General features: G+C 42.3%; 1 protein-coding gene across 3 annotated transcripts in view; it reads left to right on the top strand.

Annotated features, from left to right (window-relative positions):
- The window catches only part of NECAB1 (N-terminal EF-hand calcium binding protein 1), a 322,496-nt gene that overhangs the window by 174,167 nt on the left and 125,316 nt on the right, over positions 1 to 23,013 (top strand). For all 3 annotated transcript variants that reach the window (XM_075582919.1, XM_075582920.1, XM_075582924.1), the window contains 2 exons: positions 1,239 to 1,264; positions 20,542 to 20,639. In XM_075582919.1, coding sequence (XP_075439034.1) covers positions 1,239 to 1,264; positions 20,542 to 20,639 — 124 coding nt within the window. The remainder of the gene's footprint in view (positions 1 to 1,238; positions 1,265 to 20,541; positions 20,640 to 23,013) is intronic.

Here is a 23,013-nt window from a genome sequence, read left to right as displayed (position 1 = left end):
CGCTCGCCCGCTTTTTCGGATCATTCCGTTTGCTGGGGACGATCTCACATCGCCCAGCAGACGGAGGAGTGCACGCAGCGTCGCAAAGCCCCCGGTGTGAACGCGACCTAAGAGATGACTGCTGCAGCAGGTCAGCTGATTCAATGTTTATTGCAAATACCTCTGCATACAAGTGCAAGCTGAAGTCTGACACTTGTGATAGAGAGGGCTGTATCTGCTGTGACTTTGCAAATTTGCTATTTTAACATTTAGCTCCCTGCCCCTTTTCTCTTCCAGAAAATAAATGCTTAAAGATATTGCCTTTGTGTTGTCATTGACACCATTATAACTTACATTGCTTTATTGTTATTGAACTTTTATTACAGTTTTTATTCCCCACATATGCTCCTCCTGGATTGTATGAGATCAAATCAGACTTTTTGGAACCCGTGAAACAGGTCCCACCAGAGGGTTTGAGCAGGGTTATAATTTATTACAGTTTTTCTAAATCATTATCTGACTATTTATTAGGTATATTAGCCCTTATAAGTGGAGGCACTGCCAATCATGTTTGTATTTACTAAAGCCTGCCATACGTTAGTACCCCATTGGTGTGATACATATGTCTTTACTTAAACTCCTTCACAGCCAGAGGGGCCAGCTACTCATTGCTGAGCTAATAACTTTTTAAAGCAGAAGTCTAAGCAGCCTTTTTATTTATTTTTTTAAATTTTATTTATTTCTCCCTTTTGCATGTGCATCAATACAATCCACACAATGATAAGTAATTAGCTAAGTTGCTGATCAATCCGTTCTCCGGTGATCGATCAGTGAAGTTTCAGCTCAGGGTTCATTAAATGGCTGTCAGTGTAGCAGCAGAGGATCAAAGATACAAAGTTCTGTGGGGAGGATCATGTGACCAGGCAGTCACTAGATACAATTGGTGCACTGATAGAGAGAGGGCAAGGCTCAAAAAGGGCTGTGCCAGAGCCTGTTTCAGAGGAGAAAGGGGATGAGACTTTGTAAATGGTTGCTATTAAAACAAAAAATGCTTGTTACATTATAATACATTAGAAATGTAATTCAGAGTGGTTTAAAAAAAATGCTACAAGTATTTTCTCATAGTACAGAACTGATTTATTAAATAAAAAAAACACATGTAGGATATTGCTTGGTCTGCAGATTTAAGTCAGTATGCTAATGTTGTATGTAATTTATTACTGATGATTGTATTAAAATTATGCTTATTTTCTTTTTAGTAACCTGGACACAGAAGAGCTCTATGGTAAGACCATATTTTTTTTTTAATGAATATTTTACTACTCAAGAAAAAAACAAACAACAAAGCTAATGTTAAACAGTCTTAGGCTGAGTCCCCGGTGGTGGTGACGGCGGCATGCGCAGCGGCATGTGCGCTACACACCGACACTCGCCTCAATCAGGCAGCCCCCAGTTGGTTCTGTTGTCTTGACTCACGAAGCACGGGGGCGCGTCAGCCAGCAGGGAAGACAAGAAATGTGACTTTCTGTGCGGCGACGCTGTCACGTGATGTGCTGGGAGCCAATGGTAGCAAAGGGGAGGGGGGGGGGCGAAGAGGGCGGGCGGAGGGGGTAGCTCCAAGCTGAAGTTCTGAAAACAGAGGGAAATCAGGGAAATCAGTGCCAGAAGAATGCTCTCAGTGTTTGTACAAGACAGGTGGCAGAAATACTGTACTGGATGCTTACAGTGCCACAGCAACCAAGACAGCTTCGTTCGTTCACACACATTCCCCCCCCCCCTGTTTTGGCCACGCCCCCGAGTCTCCCATTGCTCCCTACAGACCGCAGATTGCGGCTTTAAGCTGTGCAAGTGCCGCCAGGACACCAGGTGCCGGAGCAGCAGCCAACACTGGGGCCGTAGTTTTACTGTATACGCTTGGCAAATACAAAAAGTTACACCCCCTTCCTCCCCTCCCCATCTGATGTTATATGTTTTTCATTTACTTAGGGATTAGACTTGACAGTCCAGAGTTACACTCTGAGGTATCAGAAATTAGATGATGAAATGTGAATATTGCCTGTTAAACCCAATAAAAAAGTTATATTTTACATATAGTATGCAGAATACTACATAAGCAATCTTAATAATACAATTGATACATTTAAATAAAATGAAGAGAGCACTACAAATTTATAACTGATTACTAAAATACAAATTTATATACATTCTCAATTACAGTACATGTACAGTAGGTCAATAATTGCTGTAAATACTTCAATACAGTATTAAAGTCTAATGAATTGATAGATTCTTTCATAGAACTTTCAACCGTGTGATTCGACGCCTGACATATGCTATAGTTAATGTTATGTGTTCTGTTAAAATAATCTCTCAAAGCCACGGCTTATTTAGTGCTAATGTTATACAACATGCTCTAATAGCTTCAGGGTTTACCTGTACTATTTAGAGTGCTTTGTAAAACAATCATGGAAAGTCAGTTTTACAACCGATGACAGAGCTTGAGATACAGTGAGAAACGTGATAGCCTAAAACAGCTGGTTATCTAAGGTAATTTCTATGCTAGTTCTTTTTAATCCACGAGGTATAGCTGTACGTACTTGTAACGGGTATTCCAGCCCACCAAATCGCAGATATAGTATGGGTGCGGGGAACTTAGTGTTACCAGGTGTGGTGCTTAACCTGTTAGGCTCACAGGAGGGCTGAGCATCCGCCACGGGGAACCTGGGGTAATTATATTAGGAGTAACCCTGTACTCGGTGCAGTGCCTCCACCTGCGATGGTTCCCAGCAGAGAGGGAATTGGTCCTCGCAGGACACATACAAAAAATCAGCACACCATATGTATAATAACTAAGGTCTTTACTTAAGAGCACTTGAACCATATAACATATAGAATAACAGATGTCCCTCTCTAGAGGAGACACTAGCTAATGCGCCTCGCAGGACGCCCCACATGCGTGATCCCACCCCGTGTCCAGTAATCCCCATTCAGTATGTCCACTCCCCTTTAGGGAGAAACTAATAATGGTGACTGCGCAGTCACTAACTAATGGAACTGTTGGTGCACTAGTAGAGTTAGAGTACCTGCCGAGCACTCCAGTGCTCGGATCTGCAACTGCTTCAAAAAGGATCTGATGACCAAAGACGCCGGAACCACCACCCGTGACGATCCCACGCAGAAACCTCTGCCGCAACAGTCTGCTCCCAACCTTCCGAACACTGCGCAGTATGCCGAGTCCCTAACTGACTACGTGAACTACCGTAATGCGTTCTGCTGCTATAGGCCGTCCCTACAGCACCGCAACCTTGAATGACTTTAGGGGAAACTCCTAGGGGCCTACGGGGTAGCCTATCCTATGCAGGTGGGTCCCTGACCCCCTGCACCCACACTACCTTTTCCCGTCACCACCCGGATCCCCTCTGACTCACTCCTTCCTAACCTCGGCAGCAGACACACTGCACTCTACCGATGCTCTCTTGTCCGCCCTCACAGCACTGACCGCTGTGACCGGACAAGAATGCACCTACCTGAACCTAAGGGCAGAGTCCCTAACCTAGTGGCCGTCCCTGCTCACTTACCCACTAACCTGGTGGGGAGTTGGGGCCTACCTGGGATATGGGGGACCTTACTTGGTGCAGGAGCTTCACTCGCTCCCTACACCCTTCCTTCCCCTTCCTGCTCCCAGCTCCAACTAACTAGCGTTGGCTCAGCATGCAAAATGTATCCTTTCCTCTCTCTCTGCAGGGATCCTAGGCCCTATTGGCTCCCTGGCGTCACGTGGGGTGTGCAGAGGCTCATGGGACTCGTAGTCCCTGCTCAGAGCCTTCCCTGGTAGGCTAGGGTTTCGCGGGCTCCTCCCTGCGCATGCGCGAGCTGTTTGGGGTCTTCCCGGTGCCTGGCTCTTACTGCGCATGCGCGAGCTAATGCGCAATGGCGGCGCCCTGTACCACGAGCCGCCGGGACCTCAGCAACGCGACCGCGGCCCTAACAACGGGCCGCGCGCGTCCCCGGCAACCGGCCGCTTTAGGGAACAGCGCGCTGCTCGCGCACCTGCCCCCACACCTCCCGTCGAACAGCCGCAGTGAGGGAGCGCAGGTGGGGTGTCCGTACTGACCAAGGAGACCTGGCTACATCCTGTATGATAATATTATTGTAACATTAATTATTTAAGCTGTGTGTTCCGTGTCTCAATCTACACAATAGATTCCATAAATGCAGTGGCAGTGGGTTTGAGAATTATGCATGTATTAAAAAGTGCTTAGTTAATGTAGTTAAAAATATTAATTGCGCAAATATTTCTCACAAATACAGCAGTAGTATCAAGTGGCACAAACAGCTTGATAGTGAAGATCCTAGTTTAGAAAGGGTTTGGATGCTGGAGATGCCTTTATTTACTGTATGCAAGAACTGGAATGACTGGCCGTTGCTCTTCCTCTGGAGCAGACAGTACACGCGATCCTGGTCATGGTCACTGATACCTGCTCTACTTGTATTCCTGATAATAATGCGGCAAAAAGATGAAACTAAATAATGAAAAGCAGAAAATGATTACTAATTATGTGAGATTGTTTTACTTGAATGGATGCGTATCTACAGTATAACTGTCCCTGATTTGTTTAGGAACACAGCTGTGCTGAATTTATGGAATATATACAGATGTAGCAGACCTAATTGATCTGATTGGCACGTTGAAGCGGGACACACAAAGCGCGCCAGCGGAAGCAGACACAATTGTGTCTAAATCAGCCATGAGCGATAAAGAAGCAGGGCTTACGCGTCATTGTCAGTGGCTACAATAATGCCTGCTACATCTGTAATACATTTTCTTTCAAAACCAGATTTACTTATTGCTGAGTGTTACCCTATTTTTTAGAACGTGTAAACTTGGATCTGTGATAACATAAATGATAAGTTATATATATATGTAGCCTTGATTGGTTTTTGGGCTATAGGTCTGCTCTCCTCCTGGCAGTAACCCCTAGTAAGGGTAGGTGTGCCAGGAGTAATCATGGGTTTTCCCCACTCTTTGCAGTGCATTGAGTCAGAGAAGGTAGTGTCATCAGGCCTCGTGTCCAATTAGAGGCACAGGGGTGGTGACTACTGGATCTGTATTTAAGGCACTGCACTTCCTGTATTTAGGCAGTCTGCCTCTACTGTGATAGAGGCTGGTTTACCCTAACCAAGCTGTCAGGGCTCTGGCAGTTTGAGGTCCTCCCTTAGGGGAGCGGAGGGAAACTGTTTCTCCTTGTCCCACCAGGGGATAAGGGAAGAGCTAGGACAGCTCCTGGTGCCCATTGGCTTGGAGTGAGTCCAAGGACATCCTGAGGGTGGACAACCTACAAGCTACTAATCACCTGGACTGCTGAATGTTGTGGGGAAACAGGACAGGCTTTAGGTGTAGGATGCTCAGATCTTTCTCTGCAGTGCAAGCGCCTCCATCCACTGCAGGCTCCAGTGTTGCTGGGGACTGTCCCCACGGTGAAACCAGTTTTTCATAAGCTTTCCCCCCCCCACCAATGGACTGCAGACTCAGGCCTAGTCACAGTCCCTGATGGGACTGATCATGCAGTCTCACCCCACAGGGCGAAACACAGCTTACAACTCCCAGTACTCAGATTTAGAGCTGTACTCTACTAGGGAAACGGTGAAGAACTAGAACTGCCTACAATTTAGATATGCCTCTTCCTTAGTTCAGAAGGGGAGGGCACAAGGTCTGCACCCACGATTGAGCAAAACACAGACCAAGCCCACCCACCTTCACTCCTGCCACTCAAGGAAGCTGCAGAGGGGAGGGGTAAACCCAAGATGGGCCTAACACTACCTGCAACTACCAGGACTTACGTGTTAGGGAGACAGAGAAATATCCAGAACCAGCCATGGCTACATTTGTTTTTTGACAATGCCCTTCTTTTGTATAATTTTTCAATTATTTTTAAATAATGAAATAATTAATTCATCAGTAATCAGTATTTACCAATCCCAAAAAGAGTTTTGAGCACACAACTTACCTTTTGTAATCTGTTTTGAGAAATAGTTCCCTTTTAAATCCTAGAATAAAGATGCAAAAATAACATGGCTAATGATATGATTCATTTCAGTGTATAGAATTTCAGGCATCCACAGAAAGTAAGCGTTCTCTCTATATATAGTTTAATTGTGGGAGTGTGATTGTTCTCCTTCTGATTATTTAAATGACAATGAAACTTTAAACTGCATTTTTATTTCATCCAATAGCTTATTGCATTTGGCTACCTAAATCAGATATCTTATACATCCTAAACAATTTGGCAGGCAGAGGCTAATCTTCAAGTACTAAAGATCTATTTTTGCTACCTACTTGAGCAGAGCCAATTATTAATGATATGTGCAATACAGAAAAATAACTGTTCTAAGCTATATTAATCAAAACCACCCATCAAATGTCAAACTGACTTAATGTATTAGGAAAGCTGTCGGCGGCCCTGCAGTGAGGTGATTAGGGTTCCAAGGGTGTAGGGGCTGTATAATTGAAATATTTCAGGCAGCACAAAGAAAAGTAGGACAGTGAGAAGTCCGTGTTTAGAAGAGTGGAGGACGTGAGCAGGTACTATACAGGATGAGCTATAAGAGCAGATATATATAATGAAAGGCAGACAGAGCAGAGATTTAAAGAGAGGGTGAGAATTTTGTTGGTGATACAGAATTTAAGCTGCAGTTCAAGCTGCCGTTTTAAATTAAAAAAAAAAATATATATATATATATATATATATAATCAAAAAATAAATAGATGATACCGTTCTGTGGCTAACGAAATGCTTTTATTTGTGCGAGCTTTCGAGATACACTGATCTCTTCTTCCGGCGATGTTACAATGAATCATTGTAACATCGCCGGAAGAAGAGATCAGTGTATCTCGAAAGCTCGCACAAATAAAAGCATTTCGTTAGCCACAGAACGGTATCATCTATTTATTTTTTGATTATTGAAGCTCGGCTAACACGGTACTGATACCTCTACATATATATATATATATATTTATTTTTCCCATTCAATATGGGCATTAATACAATCTGCACACTGACAAGTGATAAGCTAAGCTGCAGATCGATCCGTTCTCCTGTAATCAATCGCTTTGCTCAGGGTTATTTAATTCAGCATTATGGGAAATGTAGTTCTGGAATATCATTGACTGGGCAGTTACTAGATACAATTGGTGCACTGCTAGAGAGAGGGCGGGGCTCAAGAGCCAGAGCCTATCAGAAGGGGAAGGGGTCTGTCACTTTAGAAATGCTTCGTACATTAGAAACATTAAAAATGTCTTTAAATCATTTTTTTTTTTTTTTTTACATTTTAAATGCTCCAAGTATTTTCTCATAGTACAGAACTGAATTATTTAAAGAAACACACATGTACGATATTGCTTGAACTGCTGCTTTAATGGGAAGTCAGCTAAGGACTCGGAGTAGAGTTGTGGCAACGTCTTCAAATTTACTTTGCAATATTTCCCGCAATTTTCTCTTTCAAATTCAATATTTTCACCAACCGATCGCCACATTATGCAAAACAAGCAGTACAGTCTGTGGCGTCAGATCACAAGGCCCAGTTGTTTGACTGTCTTCAAAAGTGCTTTATTAAAAAAAAAAGTCACAAAAACATATTGACGCATTTCATTTGGATCATGAAAACTTTCAGCTTAAAACTAATTTCTTGATCTGAGGAAGAGAATGAGCTCCAAGAGTGTAATAAATGTAGCTGCACAGATTATTTTAGAGATAGTGAGGCAGATAATAGAAGGTTGCAGTAGTCAAGATGTGAGAGAGTGAGGGCATGGATTATTATAGATTTATCTGTAGAATCACATAGGAAGAAAGTGCAAGATTTAACAACAGTGCTAGTGTTAAAGGAGAGGGAGGAGTCCAAAGTGACATCCAAGCAACGTGCTTGGGAGCAGAACTGGGTTAAAAGCATAGTTAGTCCTCGGTAAAACACCAGATTCGGCCCCTCTCATTAACAGCGCACAATAGTTTGTGCACACCAGACATGGCTGCTCAGAGCAAGCACACACAAAACATAGACATACAGACCTGCCACCCTTTAAAATAATTTTATAGTGTGATAGTGAACAATATAAAGTCTCCCATTTACCTGAGTCACAACTCCAACAACAATAAACCTGCTTTTTTTCCGTTAATTACCATATTTTAAGAGAAAATATCATAAGTACTGTAGAAAACGAGGAAAGCTTTTAAGGAGATTCTAAGTAGCACTATGGCACCCAATGGGTACCTGACATAAATATTTTACTTATCATAGTTGACTGCCACCATCTTCAGGGCAATGTGCCCCCTGCAACCAATCCCCTCCCCCCCAAATGGGCCGATGCCCAACAATTAAAAAAAAAACACTCCAAAAGCCTGATGACTACAGATGGGGGAACCAGTCCAAATCCGTTTCCCGGATTTATCTGAATTTGCCATTCAAAATCCATTCCGCAGTGTTATTACAAATTCAGCAAACAAACATCCCATACGGGAACTCCCATATGGGAAAAATACCGGTGCACTGCGTCTCACAAAGAGAGGATATGGGATATGATAATCAAAAGGATTTATTCATATAAAAACATGGACAAAAAGTACTGATGCAGACACTCTTGCGCGTTTCACACGCAGGGTGCTTTATCAAAGACTCTTCGATAAAGCACCCTGCGTGTGAAACACGTAAGAGTGTCTGCATCAGTACTTTTTGTCCATGTTTTTATATGAATAAATCCTTTTGATTATCATATCCCATATCCTCTTTTTGTGAGACGCAGTGCACCGGTATTTTTCCCATATGGGAGATCCTGTATGGAATGTTTGTTTGCTGTGTTGAATTCACCTGGGAGCACGCCAGATAGGAGATCGCTCAAAGGCTTGTGAGTACTTGCTGCAATTTGGTAAAGTGGTGATTGAACATCAAGCTGGAGGGCTGTGATATCCTGGGAGCACTGTCTGACCGGCCATATGTGGAAACGCTGAGTCGCAGATCCCGCGGGAGTGCATACAACGGAGGTACAGTCCAGCGTGGTGGTCTATGAGTGCATGCAGTTCGTCATCTTTGTGTTAGTGGTAATGCCAGTCGACGACTGCATCTCGAGAGGAAACGCGGAACTACTGACCGGCGGACCCGCGGGGCTTAACAAGCACAATCGTTTATCTACATACCAATTCATCAAGCCGTGAGTACATTTGACTCTCATTGAGAGCTAACAGTCTATAGCCACAGATGTGCAATTTTTCTCCTATCAACAAAGAGACTTGTGATGTTTAATCTATTGAGCACCGGAGATCTGAGCAGTGATGATCTGGGGTTTTAATTATTACAGATTAAATCCGTGCGGATGAATCCAAAACCGCCATTGGATACAAATCATTGGTGGATTTTAACAATCCAATCTGCGGATTCAATATGCGTGCGGATTTCTGAATCCACGGATTGAATTCTTAAAGTCCACCGGTGGATTACGGAATCAATGGATAGATTGTTGGTGTTTAAAAAGAAAACATTTTAAAACTCCACAAAAGGCGAACCACCATTTTTGAGACTGATAAACTGAAATCTGCGGACCAAAGAAACCAGCAGTTCCGTGGCAGATCTAAAACATTAGCCCATCTCTACTGATGACCAAAACAAATCACAAAACCATCAAAAATAAAATCAGTCAATATGCACGATAGAAAAAATAAACAAAAAAGCCCTAGAAAAATCAAACAATACTGTAAGTCCAGGCAAGGTGGTCTATCTGTGGCTTCGCAATGAGTGATCCTTATCTTGACCGATGCCCTCTGCTCTGTTGATTTTGAAGAGTCTTCATATGTAAGTGTAGCCCTGGTAAGAAATAGGGCTATATGTCTATCCTCCTACTGGTATAAGCCCAACTAAGGGCAGGCTGCCAGTAGTTAACATGGGTTTCCCCCACATCAAGCCCTGCTCTGAGTGGTTGGAAGTAGGTCACCTGACCCTGTGTGGAAGGCAGAGACACAGGGGAGGGGTCTGCTGACATCATGAAGGGGAGGGCTGTCTCAATTTAGTTGCCTGTTCCTGTCAGTGACAAGTAGTTCTGTTCTGTCCTGGGTTCAGTGCTGAGCAGTAAGTGTGTGAGCTATCTAGGTTCCTGAGGAGTAGGGCCTAGTTAGCTATAGGTGGACCAGTGCCTCTCACCCTGCCTAGGGGGTGAGGGAAGAGCTAGCCCCACCCTGACCGCCTGCGGCTTGGGGTGGTGGCAGGGACACAGAGAGTACCCCGAGACCATCCTGAGGGTGTGCAGTCTGGAGGGAGAGAAGACCCTGTACCCTGATTGACAGCGTGTTGCTGTTGTTGCTGCTACTCTGCTGTGAGCTGTGTGCTGTGAATAAAGAGAGCTGCTGCTACTTTTATAACAACTGACTGATACTGGGATCTCTCATCCCTGTGTGGGAAGTTCTCTGTAAGGGTTCCACCCCATATCCCTGGGGCTTCACAGAGATGGAGGTGTTGCACCACTGAGAACAGATGAAGGAATTCACCCCAGAGACCTGGTTCTGTCCTCCCCCACACCATCACGGGAGACTCAGGCCCTCCTGTTGCCAGCAGGTATGCACCACGACCTGCGACTGGGGGGGAGTCTGATGGCTACATAAGTATTTCTTCTTGAATCTTCTTTTCTTCTTTCTTCATCTGTGCCTTAGTTCTGATTTGGCCAACCAAGTTTCCATGGCTCAAAGCCATCAAGGATTCTAATGGAAAGAATCCATCTACGCCAGTCTGCTATTCGTAAAGGATTGCCAAAATGGGATAATGCTGATGACTTGACGTTTCAGCCCGTTGCGGGGCACTTTAAGGAAAGATACAAAAAGTGAACAATTAATGTAGCGTACCAATTGAAGAGTGAATAAAAGTGACACTTTGACCAGTTAAATAACAAATGTGAAGAGTGAGATTGTTTTGTGTATTACCCAAAACAAGTGATAGGTGATTAAGGCAAGGGGATACAAAAAAAGTATCAGCAATAGTAGAAATGAAACAACAAAACCTTGTATCAAGGGTTTAAGAATGAAAAAGTCTGCTGCTTTCCAAATAAGGTGACTCGTCATCTCAATGTACTAGAAAAAACAGAAGAAGGACAAGCGCACGACTCTCATAGTGTAGTTTTAAAATATATATTGCATATTGGTAAAAGGTAAGTATCGTACATACAGGAAAACATATCTTTATAGCATTTCATGTAACAATGACACGGGTTACTGTAACGGAACTCAGTCTCCACGCACGCCACAGAAGATCTGCATTGTCAAGGTGAGGTAAGTGAAGAAGCTTCTTATCCCAGGAAGTTCGACGTGGACGTCGTCAGCAGGTCAGCGTTGTCAGCTTGTGAATATGGCAGCAACGAGGTGCGTCCACAGCTACGGGGGGTCCAGAAAAAAGACGCCACCAGCAGAGTTGTTAGTACCGTCCAGCGAGAATATAGGTAATTTTTAGCTGCAGCGAGCGGTGGCTAATGATGTCACAGATGCGACCATACGGCAAGACGTCAGGGAGCCCGAGTGAAACCACAAGCACAGATATCAAATGCAGTTCAGATAGTCTAGGGAATACAAAATCCAGCATGTTTCGTAGAATAAACTACTTCATCAGGGAATAAACAGTGTCTGTACATATGCTGATATTTAAACGCCTCTGTCAAATATGACTGGCCAGATAGGGGGGGGGGAGTGTTTGGCCAATCAGAAGAGACCGGGCTTAAGCTGATTCCAATTGGTGATCAGTATATTTAATATAACAACATCAGAATAAAAATGCAAATACAATATGAAAAATCAAAATACAATATAAAAACATGGTAACAATAGACCTAACGTAACGGAATCACTGAAACGAGAGATAATGTTTAGAGCACTGAAACAGTTGAGCAAATATATATAATGTCACTTTGGAAATAAAAATAGAGATCATGAAAGCCACATACATAATATGCACTACAAGTCACTGGTGGCAATAGAGCAGGCAGGAAAGTCCAAGGGAGACATATTGGGAAGGTATTATTTATTTATTTATCAAATATTTTACCAGGAAGTAATACATTGAGAGTTACCTCTCGTTTTCAAGTATGTCCTGGGCACAGAGTTATGATGACAAATACATGTTTACAAATACAGTTACATAAATGAGCAGGGTATACATTATATACAAGACATTGCGTGCACAGTTAAAGATAATATATATTATGGGCGTATGAAACAGTTACAGACCAGATTAAAATGTGAGACAGCCTTAGATTTGAAAGAACTTAAACTGGTGGTAGATGTAAGACACGCTGGTAGGATGTTCCAGTTTTGGGGTGCACGGTAAGAGAAGGAGGAGCGGCCGGATACTTTGTTGAGCTTTGGGACCATGAACAGTCTTTTAGAGTCTGATCTCAGGTGATAGGTGCTGCATGTGGTAGGAGTGAGGAGCTTGTTCAGATAGCTGGGTAGCTTGCCCATAAAGAATTTGAAGCCAAGACAGGAAAGGTGAACTTTGCGCCTAGACTCGAGTGATGACCAATCTAGTTCTTTGAGCATTTCGCAGTGATGTGTGTTATAGTTGCATTGGAGAACAAAACGACAAATTGAGGTGTCAAGTTTGCTAAGGTGGGATTGAGTTGCCGAGCCATATACTATGTCTCCATAGTCAATAATTGGCATTAGCATCTGCTGTGCGATACGTTTTCTGACCAGGAGACTTAGGGAGGATTTGTTTCTGTAAAGTACCCCTAGTTTGGCATAGGTCTTGGTTGTCAGGATATCAAAGTGCATCCCGAATGTTAAGTGGGAGTCAAGCCATATGCCCAGGTATTTAAAACTAGTAACAGAAGTTAGGGTGGTGTTAGTGTTGGTTCTAATGTGGAGCTCAGTCGCTGGAAGCTTTAAAAATTTAGCCTTGGTCCCAAATACCATTGTTACAGTCTTGTCAGTGTTTATAAACAGTTTGTTTTGGGAAATCCAGTTTTCGAGTCTCAAAAAGTCAGACTGAAGTATGTGTTGAAGGTCAGAGAGGCTATGGCTGTGTGCATAGGATTGTGTCATCTGCATACATGTGTATTGAGGCTTCCTGACAAGCTGTGGGGAGATCATTGATGAACACTGAGAAGAGTAGGGGCCGCAGAACAGAGCCTTGCGGGACGCCACAGATGATATCCAGGGGGTTAGAGTTAGAACTAGAGATGGACACATGTTGGGATCTACCTGATAGGTAGGACTGAAACCAGTTTAAAGCATGCTTCCCTATTCCAGAGCTCTGGAGTTTGTTAAGCAGGATAGCATGATCAACTGTGTCAAAAGCCTTTGCAAAATCTAGGAATACTGCACCAGTGAGTTGACCCCGTTCCATTCCACACTGGATTTCATTGCAAACTTTTAGCAGGGTAGTTGCGGTAGAGTGTTTGGGGCGAAAGCCTGATTGGAATTGGCTATGGAAATTTGTCTTGTTATAGTAATCGCTTAATTGGGAGTGGACACATTTTTCCATGACTTTGGATAGGATTGGGAGAAGGGACATTGGCCTGTAGTTTGAGACAGTGTTTTTGTCCCCACTTTTGAAGATTGGGACAACTCTGGCAGCTTTCCAGGTCTTAGGGATATGGCCTGCAGACAGGATAGAGTTGACTATGGAAGCAATTGGTTTGCAAATTGCTGGGGCACCAAGTCTTAGGAACCTAGATTGTAGTAAGTCAGGTCCACATTGGCTGCTTAGTTTTAATTTGAGAAGCGCTTGTGTAATCTCCTCTTCGGATACTGGGCCAAATTGAAAATTGTGGGCAGTGTTGGGAGGGGGTGGGGCTATAGGGGTACTCCCAGGATGAGATTCAGTTTTGTGGTTTGGGCTGCGTTTTGCTAATAAGTTTGTAGCACACCCCACAAAGTAATCATTGAATGCATTTGCAATGTCGGTGGGGTTTGTCAGAGTAATATCGCCCTTAGTGATGTTACTTGGGTGTTGATGGTTAGAAGGCTGGAATATGTTGTTGATAACCTTCCAGAAGTTAGCTGGGTTTGATGTGTTCTGGTGGAGATTGTCAGAGTAATATTGTGCTTTTGCATGTCTTGTTTGGCTTGTGCACATGTTCCGCAGGTATTTGTAGTGATTGAGATCCTTGGTAGTGCCAGTTACTTTGTGTCTTTTCCACAAGGCATCCCCGAACTGGTAGAGTGCTATAAGTTCAGTTGTAACCCATGGAAGGTGGGCACCCCGTACCCTTATTCTGCGTAGTGGAGCAGGGGTATCACAGAGTTTTAAGAACTCGGATTGGAAATAGTCGAGCGCAGAATCAGGGTCTGGAATTAAATCGATTCTGTGCCAAGGGCAGTTGGTAAGGTCAGCCAGAAACTGTTGTGGGTTAAAGTTTCTGAACTTTAGGGCTTGATTGGGGCGGTTTAATTTTCCTTACACAGTACACTATTGCATGGTCACTGAAAATGTCAGGAAGGATGCCAGAGGATTGGATTCTGCTGGGATTTGAGGAGAGAATCCAGTCAAGCAAGGAATGGTTGTGCGATTTCAGATTTGTCCGTGTGGGTTGGGAAATGAGTTGCGATAGGTTAAGCGATTTAATTTGTGTGTGGATTTTGTGGTTTTTAGGGTCAAGCCAATTGAAGTTGAAATCCCCAAGAACTAGCAGCTCACTCTTCTCATTCAGAGAGGAAATGGAGCCAAGAAACTGGGTGATATCAGTCAGGGATTGTAGAGGGGCTTTAGGGGGGCGGTAGATGCCAGCTAGCAAGATGGGCTTAGAAAAGGGGAGGCAGATTTTGCCAACTATGATTTCAAAAGAGGGTGGTACTTGGGGGGCAATTTAACAGTGTAAATTGTAATGTGTCTGCAATATAAAATAACACCCCTCCTCCTCTCTTTGACCTATCTCTCCTAGAAATGGAGTATCCCTGAATGGCGATATTTACATCAGGGATTTTAGGGGTTAGCCATGTTTCTGTAAGAACGATGGCTTTTGGTTTATGCATAAGGTACCATGCCCTTAGTTCATCCAGTTTGGGCAGTAGACTCCGGGTATTTATATGGGCGACAGATAACCCTTTTTGGAATTTGAAGGGGGTATTCTCAGGGGTGTGGGACAGAGTTGAAGTGGGAGGGCCTGGGTTAGATTCAATATTACCTGCTAAAGAGAGTAATAGTACGAGTAGAAATTTGAGTAGTTGTTTGCAAGTTGTTACTTTATGGTGTTTTCCATTGGAGTGAGCGGTGGTTGGTGTGCTGGTTTTCAGGGTTCTCCACCAACATTCAGTAGATAGTGCAAGGCTTTTGAGCAGTCCAGGGTGTATGGTGATGTTGGGCATGGGCCAGGAGGGAGGCGTTTGTAGTGGATAGAGAGAATAACATTTCAATGAGGCCATGAGAAAGAACAAAGTGGAGGTAAAAAGCAGTTGTGCTATTAAATGGCTATCGGGATTCTAAATTAAAAATTTAAGTTACTAGATAGCAAAAGAATATGGTAATAAGCAATTTGAAGACAAGAGCAGAGGGACCCAGACTTTTCCATAGCAGAAAACGTTCTGGAACGAGAAAAAAACAAACGTAATATATACTCATCTGGCTCCTGTGTTGACGAGCGGGGATCATCGGAGTGTTGCTATCCTGGACATCAATCAGCTTTTGCTACAGGACTTCTGAACTTCAAACTATAAGTATCAGCAGCATATCTTGAGCTCCAAAGGGGACCTGGTTAGAACTTTTTTGGTCTTCAAAGGGAAATCCTGCATTTTTTATGTAGGAATGGGCCAAAAGAAAGAGTTCATTGCCAGGAAACGTATACGTTGCCCCCCCTATTCATTTTGGACTGCTTTAGTGAATTTGTCACTTTTTTATATCAGGAAATTGTGTGTGTTTTTTATTTCCTTTTATGTATGTTTGTCTTCACTTTCCTGTTTTTGCACTGTCTTTTGTTATCTGATTTCTGTGTGTTGCATTATACTGTATTTCTTCATAAGGTTATTGCATTATTTTGGGATACCAGTAAAAATATTACTTTTCCTAAATTCTCAACTCATCTTCTTTGAGAGTGGGGTAGACAATTTTTTTTATATACCAGGACTAGTTCTTGGCTACCTGTCTGCCTCCCTGGCAGTAAGTTCTGGAAAGAGCAGGCCTGCCAGTACTAATCATGGGTTTTCCCCACTCCCAGTAGTTGAGTGACATGGGAGGAAGTGAAACCAGGCCTGTATTTTACCCAATCCTGGGTCAGACCTGGTGCCCTCCTCCTGTCTGTACTTAAGGGGATTGCTGCCCAAATTTAGTCAGTGCCTCTCCCCACTTGAGAGAGGCAGGTAACACACAGATTGCCTGAATACTGTCTGTTCCTGTTCCTCTTCCCTTAGGGGGAGAGTGAGTGTGTGCCTTTCCACTGATCCTAAGAGGGTCAGGGAAGAGCAAAGCCGCAGCAGGGGCCTTGCTACAGCTGGATACCAACCCAGAGACTGCATTGGACAGAAGACTGCCGTGACTGCATTGAGCTGAACAGAGTAAACTGTTCCAGTTATTATACCTCCTGCCTGGTGTGTGATCTTTCTGGGGAAGGAGAGGGGATTGTATTCTACCATGGGAGTTCGCCTCCATACATCGTGAGCCTGCGGCAGATGGAGGCGCTGTACCACTAGAGATCTATGTCAGGTGTTACCCCAGAAACTTGTCCTGTGCCCCACAAACATGGGCAGATGACTCAGCCCTCCTGCTTACCAACAGGTAGCATGCACCACACACGCTGTAATGGCAGAATCTCCCATCGGTGGGGGAAACACAGTTACATACTGTATATTTACTTGGTAGTTGGTGGGGATTTCCTATCACCCTGAACCTTCTTCATATGAGATAGATTGAACATGAGATAGATTGAATATGATTTTTAATCTGGGTGGTACTGTTTGCCTTGTATGATATGCCTTTTTCTGTTTTTACTTTAGAGAAAGAGGTACTGGTATCTCTACATTACGTTGCATGCCAATTGCACATACACCGGTTTTGGAGTGATGGGGTGACCGAAACAAACAGTTACTGAAATTAGAGATAGAACTGATTTTTAGTCTTAATATCCTCACACCAAGTGGTCTGAATGAGGACTTTAAATTGTCCCATTTTCTGTGAACATACTGTATGCACCCCTAAGAGACAACCATGATATGGACTACTGTAGTTGCCTACCTATCAAATACTGTAGGTGATTTTATGCAGATAGAAAGCGAATGGTACACTTTATTGTGTAACGTTCAGGTTATTTCTTCTATATGAAAATGTGGTAATTCCTTTGCTCAAGCTGATAAACTAGCCCCAACAATCTATATGCTATATATACCTTGTGCATATTATTATGGTATAGATACATTTTTACACATATACCCCTACCATTCTGATGGTAGTAAGCGTTTTGTATGAAGGCATGCATTTCATGGCCATGGTGAAAAAATGTTGACCTATTCCAGGGTATTCACTTTGGCTTCCTATATTGCTAAGTCAATATTGGAAGTCAAAGTTGCCCCCTTCAGCACCCTGGACAAGGCCAAAAAATATTCAGTGATCCGGTATAAGATGCTGGAAACACCTAACGCCAGGTGTAGACATGACCTAAAATAACCCAGGATTAAGACCAACATTAACTGTAACAGCCTGCTGTGGATATGCATTGAGATGTTCCACAACTCATTTTCATTACATTAACACTAAAAAAATTAATGACCTGTTGTGAGGGAGTGTATAGGGTTAAAACTCTCTCACCTGGGCAGACCAGGAAAAACCACACCCTAGCTTGTAGGTCTGCAGGCTGATTGGAAAGGGGAGGTTTAAAAGGCAGGCAGCAAACTTCCTACACTCTCTCTCATTTTGCTCTCAACCTGGGAGGGAGCAGGCTGTAGAGAGCCTGTCAGGGGGAAAGCCTGAACTGCCTTTTGTATACCAGCGATTAGGTACTGTCTGGTTGTTTTGCAGACGTATGCTATTTAAGTTAAAGACTATTTTGTTTTGTTACCGAATTACTGCAACCCCTGATACAGGGAATAAAGAACTTTCATTAGAAGAAAGTTGTGTGTGAGCATAGCAGTGATACAGGCCTTAATGCTACTGTACTTTAGTGAGCTTTGAAGATCCCTGTTAGCACTTAAGACATTAACTAAAGTTATCATCTCGGTTAGTCAATAGCTGAGCTTTGTGAATATGCCCCTAAATGTGCTATGTTGGAGCTACGGTGCTGTTAAAACTGGTTAATAAACCAGAAATAGCCTAATAAATATATATAGTACCCTAATTAAAAAAAAAAAATATATATATATATATATATATATATGTAACACAAGTACCCCCACCCTCTGGGAGATACTGCTGCAGCTACAAGGTGTTGTGGTGCGGCGTACCTGTGAGGGTCCAGGAGAGCTGAGCTGTCTGTGATGGGATAGAGACCAGGACATGCTTTTGGTGACCTCCTGATGTTCTTTCTGGTGTTCAGCGCCTCCAGCTTCAGCAGGCTCTAGGAGTACCAGAGGCAGTCCCCACCGAAGCAATCATACAGTATGCACCACTGCCCAACAGATTGGAAACTCAGGCAGGGGTATGTAGAACAGAAGATTGTTTATTAAGCAGTCACTGCAGTTCTTATCCATACAGCGGATGCAGGGTTCTTAGAGAATCCCAGGTCTCTGGATGGGGCTGTCTCTTCTAATGTGGAGCCTTAGATGTTTCTGAGCCAGCAAGCCAGCCTTGTGGGAAGGCTGAAGAGCATTTGGAAGGCTGAAGAGCACTCACTAACTTTGGCACTGCCTCCCTGAGGAACCAGAAGGGGAGGGCTCAAGATCTGTACCCTGATAGGCTACACACAGACCATGAGTCGCCATCACCTCTGCTATCACTCAGGGGGGTCATGAGGCATGAGGGGGGTCAATTATCCACAAGATTGCCTGTCACAGCCTAGACTGCTAAGCACTTATGTGACAGGAGGGGAAAGAGAGGCAGGGTGGACAAACACTGTTACATATACATGTTACATACAGTACATACATATTCAAGAAGTTTAGAAGTGAATAGTAAGAGAGATAGATGCATGTTCATAGTGTGAGGCTAGCTGGATCGTGTCCATACTGTATTTAAAGAGGAAGATAAATTTGCCCGTGTTATTGATTGTAGGAACTACGCTAGGCGTTAGAGAGATGAGATGTGACTAAATGGGACCGAGAAGACATGTGATAAAGAGATGAGTGGAAAGGACAGGACACTTCCTCCTCTGTCACAGATATAAAGGAGTCAAGGGTGGAGAACAGATAGGTATAGAATAAGGTGCAGAGGGAATAAATGTTAGGTAGGAGCCACCTTGGCCTTGATATGGTTAGCAAAGTCTTGAGGAGTAGTGGAATAGTACTGAAGGTGGAGGAAGAGAAGCATTGGGCAGGTGGGTGAGTAAGTCAAAGATAGCATACTGTAGGTGACATGCATTTGTCTTGTTGCTGTACATTAGCATGAAAAGTAACTTTATTTAGCCTGAAAGAGAGCAGTGTTGAATAAGTTAGAGGAATTTGTACCACATGAAGTGAGATTTCTTCCAGAGACGCTCAGAGTAACGAGTGCAGAAACTAAGAACATGTGTGCTTGTTAAGATAAAATCAGGCGTTAAAGGGACCCACACCTCTGGAATGCCCTTCCCCTCAGTACCCGACTAGCACCCTCTCTATCCACCTTTAAGACCCACCTTAAGACACACTTGCTTAAAGAAGCATATGAATAGCACTGTGGATATTCTGAACACATGATACTGTACATAAAGTTTGGCCCCTGCAGACGCACTTACCAGAACTCCCTCCTACTGTCTCTGTACGTTCTCCCTACCTACCAATTAGACTGTAAGCTCCTCGGAGCAGGGACTCTTCTTCCTTAATGTTACTTTTATGTCTGAAGCACTTATTCCCATGATCTGTTATTTATATTATCTGTTATTTATTTAATTACCACATGTATTACTACTGTGAAGCGTTATGTACATTAATGGCGCTATATAAATAAAGACATACAATACAATTTTAGAGATTTGTTTTATAGGATTGGTAAAGTATACAGGACAATATCAATAACTAAGTTCAAGACATAAAGGTAAATTGTCTGAAATACATGCATCAAATATTTTACAATGTGAGATTGTTATAAGTATTTTGATGTGGTAATGAAATCACATTGATTTTTCTCACAAAGAAGGATGGAGGGATCAGGGGAAACACCCAGCAGTAGTGGTATTGTGTGGGGTATGTTATTTTATAGTAATTTTGTTATTGCCTACTATTAATTCCTTTATTATCAAGGAAAAGTACAACTATCTTTTTCACTACGCGTTGAATCATTTTTTACACCTTTTACTAACATTGAACTTACATTATTTTCTATCTGTTCTTTATAATAAAAAATAAAAAAAACAATGAGACAACTGCTATTTTCAACGCATAAATGGTAGATCTTTTTAAGTCAGTTTTTCTGGTTGATTTAGTATATGACACTTTTAGTGCTAAGGTATATATATTTATTATTGCTGCATTTTCTTTCTTGCAGACTACTTTTCTCAGCACTTGGGAGAATATGAAAGTGTCCTTGCAGCATTGGAAGACCTCAATCTTGCTATACTGAAGGCAATGGATAAAACAAAGAAGGTAGGAAAAGCTAACTATAATAATTATCTTAAAATACTGTATATTGTTATCAGACTTGCCTATGTATAAGCAACCTAACAGTTTGATATATTGTGTTGGACCACTTTTTCAGTGTTACACGTTTTGCACGCTGTATTTTAATTCAACCCTGCAATACACGCTGTAGAAAATATTCATACACAAACATATGCACACAATGTTATTTAGGTAACGGGTATTATGATATGGTTTACATTTTTCACAATCACGTTTTATCTTGTATGCAACAAACGAAAAAGGCAGTTGTGTCCAGACACTCAGGCTTACTGTATATACAATATGCTGTAAGCTACATTACCCTCGCTCAGGAGGATTTTATCTGCAATAATTGGATGGTTACAATGAAGGTCTAAATATGTCATTTATCTGAATGCCTGTATTATTATTATTATTATTACAAAGAATATTACTATGTTTAAAACCTTATTGCACGTTATTATCATATCACTGTATTAGTATTCCATGGTTACAGTATGTCAATGTGGTGAATTTTAAGTATGTACGGTATGTTTAACTAAATATAGCTCACACTTATACACACACTTGTAAGATTTTATGGATGATTCTTCATGTTATAGAAGGCATTCTCTGCCAATTCTTTCTTGGCCTAAACCCCTCTAACTAATAATCTATGTCAAATGTAAGACACTTGTTTTGGTGGTTTCTTACCTTTAGCACAGGTACAGGCAAAAGACCAATTTTTGGAGCAGTGCTTCTACACACACTTTTCATTAACTTCATACATAGCTACCTTTTGCGGGTTATTAATTAATGTCTGTTACAGGTTAATGCAACTTATCCAGCATTTAGTCCCATTCAAGTCAATCAGGTGCGTTAACCTGTAACAGACCTTAACGAATGATCCCCTAAATGTTCAATGCTACAGTATGTGTCAAGTTTCCGAGTAGAAGACATACTGTAGTGTAGACACCCAACAAAATATTTTTTATTTTCTTCTGTCTTTGCTACATGTAACTGGTTAGTCATGTAAAGTATCTGTGTTTATTAGGCTGAGAAGTTTACAACAAGTAAGACTTGGCCTAAGTAAAAGGATAAAAGTGACTGGCCCAGATGCAGAATTTAACACATGAAATTTTAATATGTGTGCCATGTTACTCCTTTCTAACTAGTCATTGACTAGTCCTTTCATAGTCATCCTCAAGTTCTGTTGATGGTACAGAGCTTAAAAAATATCACAGATATTTTCTTCACATATACAATCAGTAACACTATCTTAATTCAAGTAGATTTTCAGTATTACTGTCTGAAAAAAATGCTTATGAACTGTTGAAAAATCCTAATTACCACAGTAATGTGTGATATGTACTAACTAAATACTGTTAGGTGGTAAGCTATGTTAAATACAAATCCAAAGTCACATTTTAAAGACGTTTTTAAAAGGTGTAGGGTAAAGCCGTAGCTGGCTTACCTCCCAGGATTGTTTTAGGGTAGAGTATAAAAGGCTTCTTTTCCCGGCTTGATGCGGTCCTGAACAGGACTTGTAGTCTTCCTTCTTAGGGTCTTTCACACACAGCCTAGATACCAGCTGTATGGACGTAGGTAACCCAATTCACACGGGACGCAGGTCTCTGAGCCCATGCGCTCAGAGGGACAAAAGAGAGACAAAATGGTCCTGGGCCAATGGGCAGTAATACTCCTCACCAATTAGCAATGCGACTCTCTGACTGGTAACAAAGGATTTCACGCCTAACCAGGACCTATAGTACTGTAGGCTGGTAGTGTGTCGGCACATGGGTCTGGCTCCTTAGCATAACTAATCCCGACCCAGCCAGCTAAAGTGGTCATGGGGCAGATTTAGGATTTCAGTTTATACAGGGGAACTGCAGGCCACATAGGAATACATGATATGAATAACAAATACACAGTGGTATATGGGAATTACAATACACATGCAGGAATACATTTCATGTACCATCATATACATATCTTATGAGGCTCGGAACATACTTCCTGTTTCGTGCACCGGAGGGTTCGAGAAACATACCATTAGGTAGGAAAGCTTCTTGAACACATATCAACATATAAAAAAATAAAAATATACATACAGCAAAACACATTCTAAGGTACTGTAGGTAAATGTACTTAAAAAAATAAAAAGTCAACCTAAACATAAAAAAAATCTGAATATCTGAAAAAAATAGATGATAATAACTCTGGTAAAGCTCTGACACCAATGTAGCATAAAAGTAATATACATTGCATGAACTGTAAGTGCAAACTAGTCCTGGATCCAGCTCCAACGAACTACTGTAGATTGGGAGCACAGTTTGGAGCTCCAAGAGGGAAAAGAGAAAGCACCTCCATTCAATACATG

The sequence above is a fragment of the Ascaphus truei genome, chromosome 2, assembly GCF_040206685.1.
Source record: "Ascaphus truei isolate aAscTru1 chromosome 2, aAscTru1.hap1, whole genome shotgun sequence".
In the NCBI taxonomy this organism is placed as follows: Eukaryota; Metazoa; Chordata; class Amphibia; order Anura; family Ascaphidae; genus Ascaphus; species Ascaphus truei.
The sequence above is the reverse complement of the archived record's forward strand: the minus strand, read 5'-3'. Positions and strand labels throughout refer to the sequence as shown.